This window comes from Aotus nancymaae, unplaced genomic scaffold (assembly GCF_030222135.1).
Source record: "Aotus nancymaae isolate 86718 unplaced genomic scaffold, 86718_ANA_hifiasm-v0.15.2.pri h1tg000010l, whole genome shotgun sequence".
Classification (NCBI taxonomy): domain Eukaryota; kingdom Metazoa; phylum Chordata; class Mammalia; order Primates; family Aotidae; genus Aotus; species Aotus nancymaae.
In genome coordinates this window covers 37,586,879-37,606,639 of record NW_026988421.1, presented here as the reverse complement: position 1 = coordinate 37,606,639, position 19,761 = coordinate 37,586,879, and the positions used below count along the sequence as shown (strand labels likewise).

Genomic DNA, 19,761 nt, shown 5'->3' with positions numbered 1-19,761 from the left:
AGTCTCATGTTTTCTGTTTTTTTCTTTTAACTAGATCATATTGGCTTCTATTCAATGTGTAGCTATTTGTTATCTCCGTAGTTAAAGAGGCCTATGTTGTAGTTTGATTCTTCCATAACTCCTTTCAAATTGTATGCTCGCCTATGGGTTTTGGGTTTGGTAGAGAAAAATGATTTTTTGCTTTGGGAGTGCTTAATTTTTCTGTTTTTATATTGGCACAGTAAGCTGTAGTGAAATGCCAACAGCCACTTTTGTTACTTTGTATTATCTCTGTGCCACATGTGTATCATTCACAAGGATGGAGGCCATGAGAGTGTCGTTTGTGCCTGCCATTGCTTCTGATGCTTCATAAATATTTGTTGAACAGTTGTTGACTGACTTTAATACCACACTCAGTTTTTAAAATAATTTGCTATATGCCCTCTGGGAAAGACTTTATCCTTATACCTTGTTCAACAAATGTTAAACAGATATTACATGAGGTTTCAGTATGATGTTCCCTTGGAGTGATGCAATAGATATTAAGTTGCTTTTCATTCTTAATGATTAAAATTAAAGAATTACATGCTGGCTAACACGGTAATACCCCGTCTCTACTAAAAATACAAAAAATTAGCCGGGCATGGTGGCACTCGCCTATAATCCCAGCTACTCCAGAGGCTGAGGCAGGACAGTCACTTCAACCTGGGAGGTGGAGGTTGCAGTGAGCCAAGATCGAGCCACTGCACTCCAGCCTGGGCAATAGAGCAAGACTCTGTCTTAAAAAAAAAAATTAAAAAGTAAAAGCGTAATTATTGAGGTAATCAAAAGTCAACGGAAGAGAACCAGCAGAGTGATAGAAAACTTTAGTCTCCATTGAATCAGCTTTGTGATGATTCATAGTTTAAAATTTATTTTTCTCAGATATTCAAAATAAATGTACCAATAGTGATCACTCAGAATTTATGTTTTTGTAATTAACTGTTTTAATTTTCATAATTTTAGTTCTTTATATGTTTTTATGTCTTTATATTATACAGAATTTATGCATTCAAGAAACTTGCATTTTAAAAGATGCTCACTAATTCAGGCAGGACTCTTCCTTTTTAATAGTATGGTCTTAGTGTTTTATGCTGTAAATTTAATAAACTTTCATTAGCATGATAGCTTCTGTTTGGTATATATGACAAAAATTATTTGGTAAAGCTAATTTCCTTTTTCTTTTTCTTTTTTGAGAGAGAGTCTCGCTCTGTTACCCAGGCTGGAGTGCGGTGGCATGATTTTGGCTTACTGCAACCTCTGCCTCCTGGGTTCAAGCAATTCTCCTGCCTCAGCCTCCCACATAGCTGAGATTACAGGCGCCTGCCATGACACCTGACTAATTTTTGTATTTTTAGTAGAGATGGGGTTTCTCCATGTTGGCTAGCCTGCTCGAACTCCTGACCTCAGGTGGTCTACCCACCTCAGCCTCCCAAAGTGCTGGGATTACAGGCATGAGCCACCATGGCTGGCCACTAATTTCTTCTCATAATTAGCTCCTCCTCCTTCTACTCATTATTCCAGTTCTGCAATTTCCCAGCATTATAGCATTGGAAAAATTACTTCCCTTAGTTGAGTTTCTTATTTGCAAAATATGGTTAACAATTTCTAAGGCTTCGTTGGGTATTAGAGTCAATATAAATAATAAAAATGCTTGGTATAGGACCCAGTGTAAAATAGCACTCAGTAAGTGTTTAAAGGGTTATTATAAAAGGGTTATTATGAAAGGGTTACACTGATATGTATGATTTCAAGGACTAGATCTGTTGACTATAAGTCCATTTTAGCCAAAAAAAGCTCTGTGTCCAAAATTCTAAGGTATCTTACTCTGTTTGATCAAATATGAGTATTCCATGAAAGGAAATAGGTATAATGTCAAAAAAAGGCATTATTTTTAGAAAATGTTGCACACAATATTCACAATGTAGCTTATCATAGCTTATCATTTTTTAGACTTTGAGAAGTCCTAAGAGCTTATCTGACTTTTCTTAGCTGGCCATGTCCTAAACTTTGAGTGTAGGGATCATTTTTCTTAGAATTGAATGAGTTAATTTCCTAATTATTTGATGAATACGGAATGTAGGGTGAGAATTGCTGCCCTTGGAGTTTTTAAGGGTATATGAAGGCTTTCTAAGGGGCCCTGGGGTGGAAACTTTAGGGAAATACTTTTTAGATCCATAGCTTTCTTTCTAAAAATGGTTTGTTTGGAAACCCCAACCTGTCTTCAAAATAGTTCTCTTACTGTTGGTGCCCTGCTCATTATTCTCTTGGGTTCCTTTTCAGCTAGAAGCTATCACATATCAGATTACCAGGGTTGAGATTAATCAAGTATGGCATATGGATATTGTGTTTGAGAGCCTAGATTCCTTGCCTGGATTAGGACAACAAAGAGGTATAACTTAAGCTCTGAAGTTGCAACGTGGAATCAGGCACAGAATTTTTTGCCTGAAATGGTACCAAGGATACCAAATTCCTCTTGTCCCTTCTTTTACTTTCTTCACTTCTTGAACAGTTTCCTTCTTGAACATTTCTTTAGTTTATCATTGATCTCAGATTCCGTTCCTAGGACAGCTACCCAAGATACTGACCGTATTAATTATTAATTATCAATTGCTATATAACACACTGGCTTAAGACAACAAACTATTATTTCACAGGGTTAGCAGTCAGGGTGTGGCTTAGCTGGGTAGTTCTGGCTACAGGTCTCTTACGAGATTCTAGTCAAGATGTCAGTGAGGACTGCTGTCATCTGAAGACTTAACAGGGGCTGGAGGATTTGCCTCGATGATGGCTGTTGGCAGAAGGCCTCCATTCCTTGCCACATAGGCTCTCCACCAGACTGCCTGAAGGTCCTCAAGACATGGCATCTGGCTTCCCCCAGAGTGAGTCATCCAGGAGAGAACCCAAGATGGAAGCCATAATATCTTTTATAACCTAATCTCAGAAGTGACATACCATTACTTCTGTTATCTTATTGGTCACATAGATTAACTCAGATACATTGTTGTGGGTACCACACAGGGTATGAATACCATCAGGTGTAGGGATCTTTGGAGGCTGTTTTGAAGGCTACCACGTTTATTTTAGAAATGAAAATCATTTCCTTCATGATTCTCAGTACTACCATTGTCTTGAGGTATAAATACTTCCAGGGTGACAAATAAAGGAGAAGTCTCCTCAAGGAACTGTATTAGGAGTTTCTTTCTTTCTAATTTTGCACAAATTTCTTTTAAGGGTAAATCATGTTAGAAACAGTATATTTTTGTCCTGTGGTAGGATGTTCTGAATTTAGATACGTAATAGGGAGTAATGACATAGATAGGAATAATGGTAGTTTCCTTTTAATGACCTGATCTTTCCCCTGCTGGCTAATGACAGCAAATATATTGCTTTTAAGACAGAGTTCTGTGAGAGTACAGCAAAGAGAACACAGACAATTTTGAATGCTAAAACTATGTCCTATGTGTTTAAATATAAACAATGATTTTGACTAATCTTAATATTCTTCCTTAGGAAATATCATTCGCTGTAAAGAAAAACACCTTTAAACAGCCAAATGATGTGTTAGTAAAGCTGTATTTTTTAAACATCAACTTCTGGGGCTGCCAAAAATTTTAAGTTACACTGACTCATCTTAATTTGTTTTTAATATTCGTGTGTATTATGATTTGATAAAGTAGGTAAAGCTGTTTAGCTGTCATAAGTCTAAGTCCAGTTGTTTAATATTTTCTACTTTATATTTAAAGTAAACTCTGGCTCTTCATGTTTAGCACTATACACCATTCTCCTTTGTTAAGCACCCAGAAAAAGCATGATCATCCTATCTAATAAAATTAATGGAGTTATGCCAAATTTTATTGTTTGATTTATTGATTGGCAAGAATGCATTTTATTTATATATTTTTATTTATTTTAGTAGCTTTAGGGGTACAGGTGGTTTTTGGTTATGTGGATGAATTGTATAGTAATGAAGTCTAGGCTTTTAGTATACTCGTTACCTGAATAGTGTACATTGTACCCAATAGGTGATTTTTTTCATCTTTCACCCCGCTTCTGAGTCTCCAGTGTTCATTATACCACTCCACATCCCCCTGTATACCCATAGCTTAGCTCCCACTGATAAGTGAGAACATACAGTACTGGTTTTCTGTTCCTGAGTTCCTTCACTTAGAATAATAGTCTCTAGTTCCATCCAAGTTGCTCCAAAAAACATTATTTTATTCTTTTTTATATCTCTGATTTTTATACTTGGTTGTATTTAATTATTTCCAAAAGTTGAATAACAGAGTTTTATGTATGTCCACATGTTAATGGATGGCATATAGTATTGTTTATTATGTTCCTTACTTCACAAAAACTTAGAATTTTAGGTATATAGCACATTGTACTATTGTAAATTAAGTAATGAAAAACAGCATAAGTAATGAGAAACTGATTTATTATCTTGATTTTAAGGTATGTGAATGCACAGAACAGTCACACTGGGTTTAAATAATCTTGATTGCTTTTTGTAATCCCATAATTTTTTTTGAGGGTCTCGCTCTATTGTCCAGGCTGGAGGGCAGTGGCATGATCTTAGCTCACTGCAACCTTTGCCTCGCAGGTTCAAGCAATTATCATGCCTCAGTCTTCCAAGTAACTGGGATTACAGGTGTGTGCTACCATGCCTGGCTAATTTTTGTATTTTTAGTAAAAACAGGGTTTCACCTTGTTGGCCAGGTTGGTCTCAAACCTTCAAACTCACTTCAGATCACTCAAGTGATCTGCCTGCCTGGGACTCCCAAATTGCTGGGATTACAGGTATAAGCCAACATGCCCGGTGGTGTGAACCCATAATTTCTCAGTGGTTTTCATGATGTAATTTTGTTTGTTTTGTTTAAGAGATGGGGTCTCACTATTGTCCAGCCTGAAATGCAGTGGTGCAATCAGCTCACTGCAGCTTTGAATTCACTGGATTTAAGTGATCCTCCTGCCTCAGCCTCAAAAGTAGCTGGGACTACAGGTGCATGCCACTATGCCTGGCTAATTTAAAAATACATATATATTTAAAAGAGATATCTTGACATGTTGCCCAGGCTGATTGTGAACCCCTGGCCTCGAGCAGTCCTCCAATTTGAGCCTCATCTTAACTTTTTTTTGAAGTGAAACTTTGTCAGACTTTTCCTGAAAGACACCAAGTACAATTTGACTTACTAGTTTGATGGTGAGGACTGGCTTTGCTAATTAGATTTTAGGTTTTAGGGTGGACTTAAAAAAAAAAGTCATAAATCTGCGGGTCAGAATTTTAATCAGAATATGTATTATTAATGGGGCGGGGGGAAGCCTCACTCATTCTATTAAGATATTTATTTCCAATAAAAATTTATTTTTGGGTTTACTCATTATCAAAATGTATGATATACTTATGTTATTTATATCAGTTAAGTACTGATTATAATAATTTAACCCAGAAGAAAAAAACACCCACCATAACATGTAAAGCCTTATAATCTCAGATATAAAAGTAAAACATGATGATATTAGACAATGCTTTTAAAAACTAAGTTAGAAAAAATTCCGTAAGGGTAATGGACTGGAAATATGAGTTCAAAAATAAAAATGTAGACTTTCTAAAGTTAATAATGTATTCATAGACATCTCTCTATATGTATATTTACATACTTTATATTTTTTTAAATATGGCTTTCATGGTAAAAAAGAATCTGAGGAGAAAAGAAAATGAAAAAAAAAAAAAAAAAAGTGAAACAGAGATAAGGTCTCACTCTACTGCCCCAGCTGGATTGCAGTGGTATAATCATACCCCACTGTAGCCTTGAACTCCTGGGCTCAAACAATCCTCTTGCCTTAGCCTCTTGAGTAGTTGGGATTTCAGGCACGTACCAACATGCCTTTCTAATTTTTAAATTTTTCTGTAAAGATGGAGTTTCACCACGTTGCCCAGGCTGGTCTTGAACTCCTGGGCTCAAGTGATCCTTCTGCCTCCGCCTCCCAAGTTGCTGGGATTAACGTGTGAGCCACTGCACCGGCCCTATATTTTTTTAAATGAGTGATGGCTGGATATGTTTAAATGAGGATGTAACAGTTTTATTTTTAAATTCCATTTTATCCTTAAGTGTATGAAATCCTCTACATTTATTTAAACTTATGGTGAAAAAAATTAGTTACCATATTAAAATTATGTGAGGGACATTATGGCTTTTTGAAATTATTTTAATTGTTTGAGTATAAAATACTTGGAAAAAGTTTGCTATAGGATACCTAGGTAAAAATACTTTTTGCATTATGCATTTACTTTAGACAGTACTAAGAAAAGTCATGTTTTTTGTAGCAACTTAAGTATAAAGAAAATAAAATCATACTTTTTTTCAGTGAAAATATGGGTTTTGACTTTTTTTTCCTGTAGTTAATTTTTTTCTTTTGACTGTGGAGCCTTAGATGAGTAGGAGAATGGTTCTCGACCTTTCCTTCTGATATTGGATGGGTTCTCTTTAAGCAGAGAGGAAGACAGAGGGTATTGATATATAGTAATTTATTTAGTTTTTCAGTTATTCACTTAGCTAATATTTACTGAGTGCCTTCTGCATGCCAAGCATTCTTCTAAGTGATAAGGATACAGTGATGAACTTGATGGAATGTGGGCCATGTTCTAATAGAGTCAAGTGGTAAAGGTAGATCTCTGTTATGGATAAGGTAGCCACTAGCTATATGTAGCTACTAAAAGAATTAAAACTTAAATTGAAAAATCAATGTCTCATTCAGATTGGCCACATTTCAAATGCTCTATAGCCACATGTGACTAGTGGGCTACCATTTTACACAGTGCAGTCTTAAAAAACGTCCATCTTCACAGGGAGGGAGTTTCATTGGACAGCACTGAGATAGACTAACCAGGAAATTATAGCATGATATAAGTTCTTTGATAGGGAAGTACAGGTTGCTATGGGATGGCAGGAAATAACTAGCCTTCAGAAGTTAGGGAAAGCCTTCTAAAGGAAGTAATATCTCGGCGAGTCCTGAAGGATGAGTAAAAAATCATATGGGAAAAGGAAACTGGGAAACATATTTCAGAAATAGCCTGGACAAAAGGCTGGAAGTGAAAAGAGAATGGTGTATGGATATATTGAGAGTAAGAGAGTACCAACAGATGAGGCAGGGGCTGGAGGAAGATTTCCAGATCATGTTGGGCCTTGTATAACATGCTCAGAAGTTTAGGTTTTGGAGCTAATCTTTCACTGGCCTTCCCTTACTGATAGCCATATTTTTTTTTTTCAATAGAAAATCTATAAAACCTAAATAATAAGTTTGGTAGATGTCCAGTTGTTTAAATGTAACTTTATTCTTCCTAATAGTCACGATACAAAAAAATTACTGTCTTTAAACTATAATGGCAAAACTTATTCTTAACGTTCTATATGAAATGCTATTAAACATTTACATTCTAGTTAGAAAATTAAAAATGACTCTTGAGAGTAAAGAAGTATCTGTTTTAGCTGTGGTGTGTGTGTGTGTGTGTGTCTGTATGTGTGTGTGTTTTTCATTACTCTGCTGATTTTATTTTAGGGTGATGAGGAAACATTTGAAAACTATTATCGAAAACAAAGAAAGAAACAAGCAAGACTGGTATTGCAACCCCAGTCAAATATGGTAAGTATGGGGTATTTTGAATTGGTTATGTTGTTACTTTTTATCCCCTTATCCTCTTTTAATTTCTTCAGAGCATGTATCACTATTCATTCAACTACAAATATTTATTGAACACCTACCATTTCCAAACATTGGTTTAGGTGCTAAGGGTACAGCAGTGAACGAAACAGACAAGTCCCTTTTCTCATGAGCTTACATTCTATTAGGTAAAGGCCAAAAAGTAAATATATAAATTATCAGGGAATGATAATTAGTTTCTGACAATATAGTGGATTATGTACCTTTCCCAATAGAATAGCTTACGTTCTGTTAGGAAAGATAGATAGTGAATTTAAAAAAAAAAAAAAAAAGGACAACAAGTAAATATATAAAATATCAGGGAATGATAATTAGTTTCTGACAATATAGTGGATTATGTACCTTGATTATGTACCTAGATAGACATTTAAAACAAACAAAAAAGACCAGAAATGAAGTGAATATAAGGTACTGTTTTATATATTGGTTGTGGTGATGGTTACATTAGAAGACATGTTTGTAAAACTCATAGAAACTGAATATGAAAGAGTTTTATTGTATCTGACTTACACCTCAGTACATCTGAGTATAAAACAAACAAAACAGGAAAACCTAAATGAAGGCAGAAACGCAGATAGGTTTAATGAAACACTGAATATAGCTTTTACCCTAGGAGCATCTGCTGAGTAGGAAAGCATGAGTTTTGAGGACTTTGGGTACAGAGTGCTAAGCTCAGAGCCCACCCAAAGTAGGTGTCTAGTAAGAGATTGTCTCCCTTGTAAAGCTGAGACTCCAAAGGATTTAAAGCCCCATTATTAGGATGAGCTAGAGATAAAACTATCTAAAAACCTTTCTGTTCCCTCTGGCAAATACTGTAAGGAAAATTACCCATCTCAAATCTTAGTGCTGAGTGAATGAGAGAAAAAAATCCCTCTAAGAATTCATAACAAGCAGTTTGTTACCACTTGTATTTGCAACCCAAATTCATTATTCTTGGATAGTCAAAGACATCTCAAGCTTCATATTTGAAGTGTTTCCATCCTGATACTGTCTCCAGGCGCCTGGCAGAAGCAAATACACATCTCTGCACCTTCATTCCAGAGTTAACATGAGCAATTCACAGTCAGAAATAATTACCAAACAAGTGAGAATCATAAGAGATATTAACAACAGAAATAGATTCTAAAAGACTTGATATTTGAATTATTAGCCATGGAGTATATAATAGTGCTACTTAATATATTTAAAGAAATAAAAGGCAAGCTTGCTAAAATAAATAGGGAACAGAAACTATAAAGAATGACCAAATAGATGTGAAGAAATATCGAGTAGAATATCTATAAATTAAATACATATTAACTGAAGTTAAAAATATTATGCATAGGTTTAACAGTTGATGAATTCTCTCTTAGTTAATGTGAAGAAACTAATCTTTACAAAGAGACTGAAGGAAGAATTACAGAAGAGAGACATAAGGGATTCAGAGAAGTCTAACGTATATCTAATTGGAGTTTCAAAAAGGGAATAGAGCAAATGAGACTGAAGAATATTTGATGCCATATGGCTGAGAATTTTCTGGGACAGATGAGAAATAGAAATCCATAGAGTCAAGCCCAAGGAATCCCAAGTAGCTTCAGTAAAAAGAAATACACTCTTAGAAACCTTACAATTAAATTGCAGAACACCAAAGATAAAGAGGAATAGAAGACCTGAAAACTATTATCATCTATCTTAATCTGATTGACATTTATTGAATACTCCACCCCAGATGGCAAAATACACATGCTTTTCAAGTGCACATGGAAGATTCACCAAGATCATATTCTGGGCCATAAAACAAACATCAACAAATGTAAAAAGCTGGGCCAGGCATGGTGACTTATGCCTGTAATCCCAGTACTTTCGGAGGCCGAGGCGGGCGGATCACCTGAGGTCAGGAGTTTGAGATCAGCCCGGTTAACATGGTGAAACCCATCTCTACAAAAAATACAAAAATTAGCCAGGTGTAGTGGTGTGTGCCTGTAATCCCAGCTACTCAGGAGGGTGAGGCAGGATAATCGCTTGAACCCGGGAGGTAAAGGTTGCAGTGAAAATCATACGAAGTCTGTCCTCTGACTGCAAGAGAATTAAATGATCCATATGCAAAAAATGAATGTTGACTCATTTAACAATTCAAGAATGAATCATAGACCTAAATGTAAGAGCTAAAGTTGTAAACTTTTAGAAAAAAACAAAGGATAAAATCTTTATTACCTTGGGTTCTACAGTATTCTACAATGTATTGTCTACAATATTTTCCCATGTGAGATACATAAAGCATGAGCCATAAAAGAAAAAAAAAGGATGATTTGAACATCAAAATTTAAAATTTCTGCTTTTCAAAAGGTGTTAAGAAAATGAAAAGGCAAGACATGGACTTGGAGAAAATATTTGCAGAACTCATGCCTAAAAATGGCTTTATCCAGAATATGTAAAGAACTTGTATAACTCAGTAATTGAAGCCAGATGAACCAGTTTTTACAAATGGATAAAAGATTTGAATAGACATTTTACCAAAGATATACTCATGGAAGATAAGCACATGAGAAAATGTTCAACATAATTTTTCATCAGGGTGATGCAAATTAAAACCACAATAAGATACTGCAACATACTTTACTAGAATGAATAAAATTGAAAGAATTGATAATAGCAAGTGCTGGTGAGGATGTGAATCAAGTGGAACTCTCATACAGTTCTGATAGATATAAAATTATACTGCCACTTTGCCACTTTGGCAAATGGTTTAGCAATTTATTACAATGTTAAGCATACTCTCATATGACCTACCAGTCCTGCTCCTAGGTATTTATCCATGAGAAATGAAAATATACCTTTATACAGTGGCTCATATGTGAATGTTTGTAGTAGCTTTATTATAAATGCCAAAAACTAGAGACATCTGAATGTCTATGAACTAGTGAGTAAATTATGATACATCCATGTGAATAAACAAATTATTTTATGTTTTATATAGTGGAACTACTTGGCACTAAAAGGGAATTGATACATGCAGTGATATGGATGAATCTCAAAAATATTATTCTAAGTGAAAAAATTCATTTACAATAAAGTTACATACAGTATGAGTTATATGACAGTTTTGAAAAGGCAAAACTCTAGGACAGAATGGGATCAGTGGTGGCCAAAAGCTAAGGGTTTGGCAGGGTAATTCTCTATAAAAGGTCAGGAGAGAACTTTCTGAGATGGAAACGTGTATTTTGATTTTTCTGGTGGTTACACAACTGTCTACATTTGTCAAAACTCAGTGAACTCTACATGTAAATGGGATTAATTTTATTGTATGTAAATTATACCTCAATAAACCTGATTTTAAAAACAAACATAATAGAAAATCTTAAAAGTACCCAAAGAGAAAGGAGTTTATTTTCAAGTAAACAAAACAATAAAATATTTTCAATTCTGAAAAAAGTAACTATCAACTTAGGATTCTATATCCAGTGAAACAAGGGCAAAGATAGATATTTTCAGACAAAGAAGAGCAGAGTTGGCCACTTAAGACACCCTTACTAAGGAGATTCTAAGGATATGCTTCAAACAAAATGAATGTGAAGCCAAATGGAAGATGTGAGATGCAAGAAGGAATGAATAGCAAAAACAGTACAAATATTTAGGTAAATCTAAAATGGCTGTAGGAAATAATACAATAAAATATTTTGGACATTAAAACAACATAGAATTTTAATTTGTGCAGCAGCAATAAGAAAAGAAGATAGAATTAAAATACGTAACAATAACATAAACATCAGAATGAGATGGAAGTTGATGAAATTAAACTATCCCGCAGTCTGAAGTGTCCAGCAGAAGAGTAAAAACATTGACTAGCTTTAGAGTTTGGTTACTTAAGGACGTGTAATGTGATTTCTAGAGTAACTACTGAAAGACTAGAAACAGGGTATATATACTTTTATATAATACAGAGAAAGCTAGAATGATAAGAATAAAATATGTGTTATTTGTGTGCTTTTGAATTGATATAAAAATGGTAATTCCAAACTTATAAGTACTCGATAACATTGACTCAGTATTTAAAGGAAAATTGCCACAACTACAAGGAGAAACAGAAAAATCCACAGGTATGGTGAGTTTTAAAATATGTGTCAGTATCTTCTAAACCAAGTAGACATAATATCAGTAAGAATACAAAACATGCTTAATAGGCTTCATCTAATTGATATATAGAATCCTATTTCAACAATTGTAGAATCATATTCTTTTCAAGTAGACATAATATCAGTAGACTAAGTAGACATAATATCAGTAAGAATACAAAACATGCTTAATAGGCTTCATCTAATGGATATATAGAATCCTATTTCAACAATCGTAGGAAATATTCTTTTCAAGCAAACAGGGACCATTATTAAAAATTTGACTACATACTGTGCTATAAAGCAAGTATCTCTTCCTCTGAATTCCCAATCCATTTCTTGAGAACTACTGTTTCTAATAAGGTACTGTTTCTAATACCTTTCCAACGATGATTTATTCATTCATCCATACATTTAAAATATAGACTTTTTTTTAGCATCTACCATGTTGAAGATCCTCCTCTAACAGTAGGAATATATCAGGAAATATCAAGCATTTAGTGTCATGTAGACTATATTTTCCAATCATAGTATTTCTAAGCTAAAATACATTAGCAGTCCTTCCCCCAAAACACCTGAAAAAAACCCTAGATGTTTGAAAATTTGATCACATTTATGAAATTTGCAAAACGTAACATTTGAACTTAATTGAAATATGAAATATTTCACATAATAAACTTTTTTGAATGAAAATAAAATCAAATATTTTTCTATATGCCTTTTGTTAAAATTATAAACAATAGGCAATTGTAAACCATTATAAACAATAGGCAATTGTAAAACCATAAAAGGTTTTGGTAGAAGATGTAATCTGATTATTATTTGAACAATATCATTCTGGCAGCTGTATAGAGAATAGACTATAGGGGACAAGGCTGGAAGTTGGGGAGACTCTGTAGGAGGATGGCATAATAGTCAAAGTAGAGATGATGACGGCTTCAACTAGTCTACTGAGAAGGGGGTTCTGAAATCATATTTCTTTTTTAAATTGTTTTTGTTTATCTTCTTTCGAATGTACGTTCCATGAGGGTAAGGACTTTTTGTTATTTACAAATATATCCCTGGTACCCAAAAATGTATGCGGCATATAGTAGGCTCTCAATAAATATTTGTTAATGAAGTTTTAGTGATTTGGAACTTACCTTTATGTTACCGGTATTTATTGGTTTAAATCGATTTTTATTTTTCATTTTAAGCATGAAACAGTTGATGGCTATAGAAGATATTTCACTCAAATTGTAGGGTATGTATCTAATATGGAAATAACTATTATTAATTTTATATTATGTTAAATGCTAGAAATAATTATTTTCTATTCGGGTTTTTTTTTAATACGTGCTTTGGTAATTACTGTTTTTAGGTTCTTTGTGGTAGAAGATCACATTTTACATGTGACCCAAGGATTAGTAACCAGGGCATACACTGATGAACTTTGGAACATGGCCCTCTCAAAGATAATTGCTGTCCTTAGAGCTCATTCAGTAAGTCAGATGATTTACATTACTAAAAATTTAATTCCGTTACTTCAAGAACTTCTGAGCTGGATAATATCAGAGGAAAACTGTACTTCCATCATTCTACATTTTTTGTAGAATTGCTCAGGTTTGGAAGTAGTAATGTCAAGCGTTCGTTTGGTAGTGTCAGGCTATGATTTCACAACTGACTGGGGCTTCCCAAAACACTTTTATTCTAGCATTATAGAAAATGAAGAATTAAGCAGGTCTCGTTAGTCTCAACTGACCTCTTCATTAGATCACTGAAAAGCACCATGAAGAAAGGGTTTTTAATTATCATTTCAATTCTTTGTTTCTAAAATAAACTCTACCATTAAAACTCAATAGAACTTGTTCTTCGATGTTTACAATTTACAGTAGTACACTGTAATTGTGAATTTCTTTAAAATTTGCAATTCTCAAAATTTGAACGCATTTGAAATAATGAACCTTTGTGTAATGAGAGGTTTTTATAGATGCAAATTAAATGATCAAATATTTTCCTAATGCCTTTTGTAGGAGTAACAAATATGTTAGTGTTACAGAGACAATACTTAGTCAGTATAGGCCTTTTTAAAAGACAGTTGTAGTAGATTACCTTTATTAACATATTTCCATATTTAAAATTTTGTCTATAATTTTATAATTGATAATTGAGATTTTAAAAATATTGAAGAAGAATTGTTATCTTATATGATATTAAGATTATAAGTATGTACATTTTTATTTATCGGGAATGTAGATTCTTTTTTTTTTTGAGACGGGGTTTTGCTCTTGTTACCCAGCCTGGAGTGCAATGGCGCGATCTCGGCTCACCGCAACCTCTGCCTCCTGGGTTCAGGCAATTCTCCCGCCTCAACCTCCTGAGTAGCTGGGATTACAGGCACGCGCCACCATGCCCAGCTAATTTTTTGTATTTTTTTTTTAGTAGAGACGGGGTTTCACCATATTGACCAGGATGGTCCCGATCTTTTGACCTCGTGATCCACCTGCCTCGGCTTCCCAAAGTGCTGGGATTATAGGCGTGAGCCACCGCGCCCGGCCATTCTTGATACACTAGCCAATGGACCACAACTTTTCCTAACGTATTAATAAAGAACAATACATTTTATCATGGTTGATATTCAGATCAGCTCTGAATGTATAAAATTAAAGTATGTTTCCTGTTAATTCCATGATACCAAATATGAAGTCATATTAAATATAACATATCACTTTCAAAATCTTATTAAATGGTATGAAAGGGACAGAGTAAATCTCATTGTCCCCTTGGAATTAATAGTTTTCTTTTGGTTAATTACTAAGAAAATACTGAAATTGTCATTCTTATATTGGAAAAGGTAATATGTAGTGTCACTTTTATAAGATGGAAAATAAATAGATGAAAAGTGAACATACGTAGTCTATATATAAACTTTTTTCAGTTTAAGTAACTAGTTTCTTAAAATCTAAAAACCTTTAGGAACATAAGTATCATAAGTATCATATTATGATCTCCCTCTAAAAATTTATACTGAATAGAGTAGGTCAGTTTTGGATCTAACCAACCAAGATTTTAAACTTATTATAAATCTGGCAGATTAAAAGAAACATTATCAGGATCTTATTTCTTAGTTTTTAATCCTCTGACTCTGGTTTGTTGTCGGTGTTTTGTTTTGTTTGTTTGTGTGTTTCTACCCTTAGTCCTATTGCACGGATCCTGATCTTGTTCTGGAGCTGAAGAATCTCATTGTAATATTTGCAGATACTTTGCAGGTGGGTGATAACCTAACAATTAATGGTTATTCTGAGCATTCAAAAATATATGAAATATAGGCTGTACTCATTTATGTTGTTGTAGATTAATGGCAGTAAATTAGTAGTAATAAATGTTTACCTGTGTATTGGTATTCTGCTTTTACCCAGGACTGTTCATATACTTCCTTTTCAATTATGAAGCTTAGACAGAGATCAGGGATGCTATCATCTTTTAAAATATTGATCATTCAGTTAGAATAAAGTATTTTTACAGTGAAAAAAAAAATACAGAGTGTAATGGAAAGAACCCTGAACTAAAAATTAGAAGATATAAATTCTGCCTTAGGGCAGTGAGCAGTGGGTTCTGGAATCACATAGACCCAAAGTTTCTGTTCTGCCTATGCTGTTGACTAATTATATGCCTGCAAGTTCTTTAAGCCTTAGATCCTCATTTGTGAAAATGGGTTTATTACTAATTTTCAGAATTGTTTTTAGTTTTAAATATGATACTTTATATGAAAACACATAATTTAAAAACTGTACATTCATTTTTTCCTAGTTTCCTAGTGTTTATGTGTTCTATGAGCGAAACACTTTACTTTTTTGAGTTGTGGTTTTTTTCTTTTTAAAAATGAGGAGGATTGCTTGAACCTGGGAGGTGGAGGTTTCAGGGAGCTGAGATCACACCACTACTCTCCAGCCTGGGCAACAGAGCATGACTCCATCTAAACAAACAAACACCCTGAAACAAACAAACAAAAAATAAGATTAAAGTTAAATTATTTCAAAACTCAGTATTTTTGTGATTTTTAGTATCAGAGTTTTGAGATTTCTAGCTTGTCCTTCCTACTTGATCACAGATAATAAAGTATTGATTGCATTTTGTTTTCCTATGTAAAGTTATGGGATTTTATGGTGAGAAGTAACTTTTCATCAAGTACAGACTAGCATTTTCCAAACTGTGATAAGAGATGTTACTTAAAAAAAGTGTTTTGTGGTCCAAAAGTAAAATGTATTTCTCCACTGAAAACCTTTCTGAGAGCAAATTTATACCCATAAGTTTCCAAAAGGAAGATGACTATGTAGCATTTTCCCAATATATTTGACCCTTGAATCTTTTTTCCCCCTTAGAACATCGTTTAGATCTAGAACTTTATATAATATGCTTTGGGAAATCCTGATTTAAACTATTTGCTTTGTCAGAAGAGTCTTTGCATCTTAGAGTTATAGTTTCGTATGACTTATATAGTAACAGCAGAATAATGTGGGTTTTTTGGTTGTTTTTATAAATTTTGTGATGAGTGTATGTATCTATAATATTGATCTCACTGCAAGAACACTTTTGGTAAGTTTTATTTGGGGCTGTCCAAATTTTGGGGGCCCATTTCTAAGTAGCTTGAGATATTAGGTTGGTGCGAAAGTAATTGCTTTTTTTTTGCCATAGAGAGCAAAAGTAATAGGAATTTTGGATAGTAATTTTGCTATCCTTAATGACTTAAAGCACTGGTACTCAAAGTGTGGTCTGGGGACCACTGGTTTGCAAACTGTTTGTTACTAGTCTGTAAATTGTCTGTTAGATCCATAACAAAAAGGAGCCGTCCTCAGAATGTAAGTTAACTGTATCACCAAGTACAAAGTTCAGTGCAGTTGGCATCTTGCTACAAGCAAGACTTTTTTTCAATATAGGTAGCAGCATCAATTTGTATTGTGGTGCAAGCTCCTTATATCTTTGTAGACTGTAATAAACAGTTCTTGGACTGGACTCTGAGTACAGCTGCATCTAGAGTATTTTATATGGTACCAAGGAATTCTCCAGGGAATCAAAGAAAAGTCAGAGATAATATTTATGTAATATTGGCATTGTAAAAGAAACAGTGATAGTTCTATAACCCTTGCAAGGATACCTTTCTCATATTATTGCTTTGAAATATGACTGAAGAAGACAAATCAGTTCTTCGTACTTATTCAGAGTTTCTGCAGTATTTTCATTTCACTGAAAGCTGACTGGCTCAGTATTAGATTGATCTTATACTGAGTTAATGATTGTAGGCTTTTATATTTATAACTATTAATTGAAGAACTTGTGAGTGTCTTTTCATGAAAAATAATTAAGAATGTTACATAATATTTAGTTTTTTAAATCACCCTTGCCACCCTAAGGAAATTTTACATTTTAAAATGCCAGTATTTTATCATCTAAAACAAAGCTAACTAAAGAATAAAGCAAAAAAGTAATACCAGCATATTTATATTGCTTGCTGCCTACTCGGCAAATAACAAGTAAACATTTATTGATTCCTTTATTAACATTTTTTGAGTACCGAATACATGTTAGCAGTCTAGTTGATGTATAAAATGGTAGAGACATAAAAGTCAGTAAGACAGTAGTAGGGACATAAAAATCCTTGGCTTCAAGAAATTCACAGTTAAGTTGCAAACAATTAAGATGTTTAATAAGGCATGCTAATGCAGCAATATGTAAGAGAGCTTTGGGCTTGCAGAAGATGGAATGACTAACTTAGATTCTAGGAGTTGAATAAGGCTGTATGGAAAGTTGAAACTTGAGCTGAGCTTTGAAGAAGAAGTTCAGTAAATAGATAAAGAAAGGACATTAATGGAAGAGAAAATACCATGTGTAAACTATAGATAAAGGCACGTTGTGGTGAAAGTGAAACTGAGCAGTTTGATGGTGTTAGAAACTGTAGAACATAGGTGTGAACAAGGAAGGGCAAATAGTGGTGATAAAACTGATGAGGTGGTTTGACCCAGATTATGGGACGTCTTGTGGGAGTTTAGTTAGCATTTTGTAGTTTTTAGCCAGGGGAATGGCACAATCAGATTTACACTTTTGAATGGTAATTTTGAGAATCTAGGAAATAGATTGAGAGAGACAGATGGTTGAAATTTTAGTTTAGGAAGCTTTTACAATGGTCTAGGTAAGAGATATTAAGGATCTGAGATAAAGCAATGGCACTCAGAATATTTCTGGAAGAAAGAAAGATGGGTAGATAATGGAGAATGATAGATTTGATTTGTAAAAGAGGTCAAGTCAGAATTTGGTGACTGATGTGTGTGTGGCGGGGATTGTTTAGATGTTTTTCTAGATTCTCTATGGATAAACTGGGTTGACGACAGTGTTATTATTATGGATAGGAAATAAGAGGAACATTTGATTTCTTTGGAAAGAGAGGAAATAAGTTTCATGTACTTGCTGGCTGACTGAATGGAGATGAAACAGGTATTGGAATTAAATATTTGGAATTTACAGAGACCTAGCTAGAGATTCAGATTTGGAAAAATCATCGTAGGTTGAAGTCATTAAACTTGAGATTGCCCTCAGGAGCTAGAAGAAAAGATTAAAGGATAGAGATAGAAGTTACACAAGGGAACTGAAAGGATTGTACATGGATGTAAAAGGAGAACAAGAAGAGTGACTGGTGTTATAGAAGTCAAAGCAGAAGAATTTCAAGAAGGAGTTGTCAGGTAGGGTGAGATCTTTGAATTTGATATTTAGGAGATAGTCTGTGACATTGTTGAGTAGTTTAAATAAAGGAATAGAAGTGGGAGTCAGATTGTAGTACATTTGGCTATGAAGGGAGTGATGCAGGCAGCTGACAGGCTACAGAAAATTGAGGGAGAGCTTTTTTGGTCTCTTGTTTTTCTTGGATTAAAGATGGGAAACAATTTAGCATGTTTATTTAGCCAAGAGAAAGGTGTCTGTGGAAGCTAAAGACATAATAGAGTAAAAAGATAACCCATGGAATGGTTTCTGTGGAAGGAGATAGGCTCAAGAACAAAGATGGAGAGAGAAATCTTGTAGATGCAAGTGGAGAATTCTGTGAGGTCAGAGAGCATGTTTGGTCCTGATATGGGTAAGATTTCAGTAAGTTTGGAGTCGGAAAAAAAAAAAATTTGCGAGCGTGAATGTTTGATGGAAAGATGTAAATTTTCCCAATATGTGACAAACTCAGTCTTAAATTGAAGGTGCAAAAGGAAGCCAGCCTGTCTCAGACAGAATCCATTCCCTTTTCTTCTTGTATCCTATTTAGGCACCACTTCCCAAGTGGTGCCATAACATACTATTATGTAAATACTTATTTTGAATTTTTTCCTCCAGGCTTGACTTCTAATACTTTTTAAGGCTAACAGTGTAATCGTTACTGAAAAGAGAGAGAAGAAAGGAAAAATCATTCTATTCTCATAAAACTCTTTCTGGACCTCTTTTTTACCTAATGCAATGTTGTAGAAAGTCAAAAGGATATCTTTTTTTTTTTCTTACTGTGGGAATGGCATACAGTGGGATCTAGTGATTCCTTCTGTATCATTTTTAATGAATATTTTTGTACACTTGCTTATCCGCCTTTTGTTGTTGTTGTTGTTTTTTAGGGTTATGGTTTTCCAGTGAACCGACTTTTTGACCTATTATTTGAAATAAGAGATCAATACAATGAAACGCTGCTTAAGAAATGGGCTGGAGTTTTCAGGTTAGTCTAAGTCATGGTGCCTTAATATAATGAATATGTTTGTCAAATGCTCAAGTTAATTTGCATATATTAATAAAAATGCTTATATTTATTTTTTATTGTGGTAAAGTACACATGGAATTTACCATCTTACCAGTTTCTTTATACATATATATATTTTATTGCATTTTAGGTTCTGGGGTACATGTAAAGAACACACAAGATTGTTGCATAGGT

At 34.1% G+C, this 19,761-nt stretch overlaps 1 protein-coding gene across 8 annotated transcripts in view; it reads left to right on the top strand.

Moving 5' to 3' along the window:
• EXOC6 (exocyst complex component 6) overlaps positions 1-19,761 on the top strand; it is a 227,817-nt gene that overhangs the window by 90,905 nt on the left and 117,151 nt on the right. For all 8 annotated transcript variants that reach the window (XR_001107871.2, XM_064374113.1, XM_012454790.2 and 5 more), the window contains 5 exons: positions 7,579-7,662; positions 13,028-13,074; positions 13,192-13,312; positions 15,008-15,079; positions 19,448-19,545. Coding sequence is in view for 7 of the 8 variants with exons in the window: in XM_064374113.1 (XP_064230183.1) it covers positions 7,579-7,662; positions 13,028-13,074; positions 13,192-13,312; positions 15,008-15,079; positions 19,448-19,545 (422 nt within the window). In the remaining variant the exon portion in view is untranslated. The remainder of the gene's footprint in view (positions 1-7,578; positions 7,663-13,027; positions 13,075-13,191; positions 13,313-15,007; positions 15,080-19,447; positions 19,546-19,761) is intronic.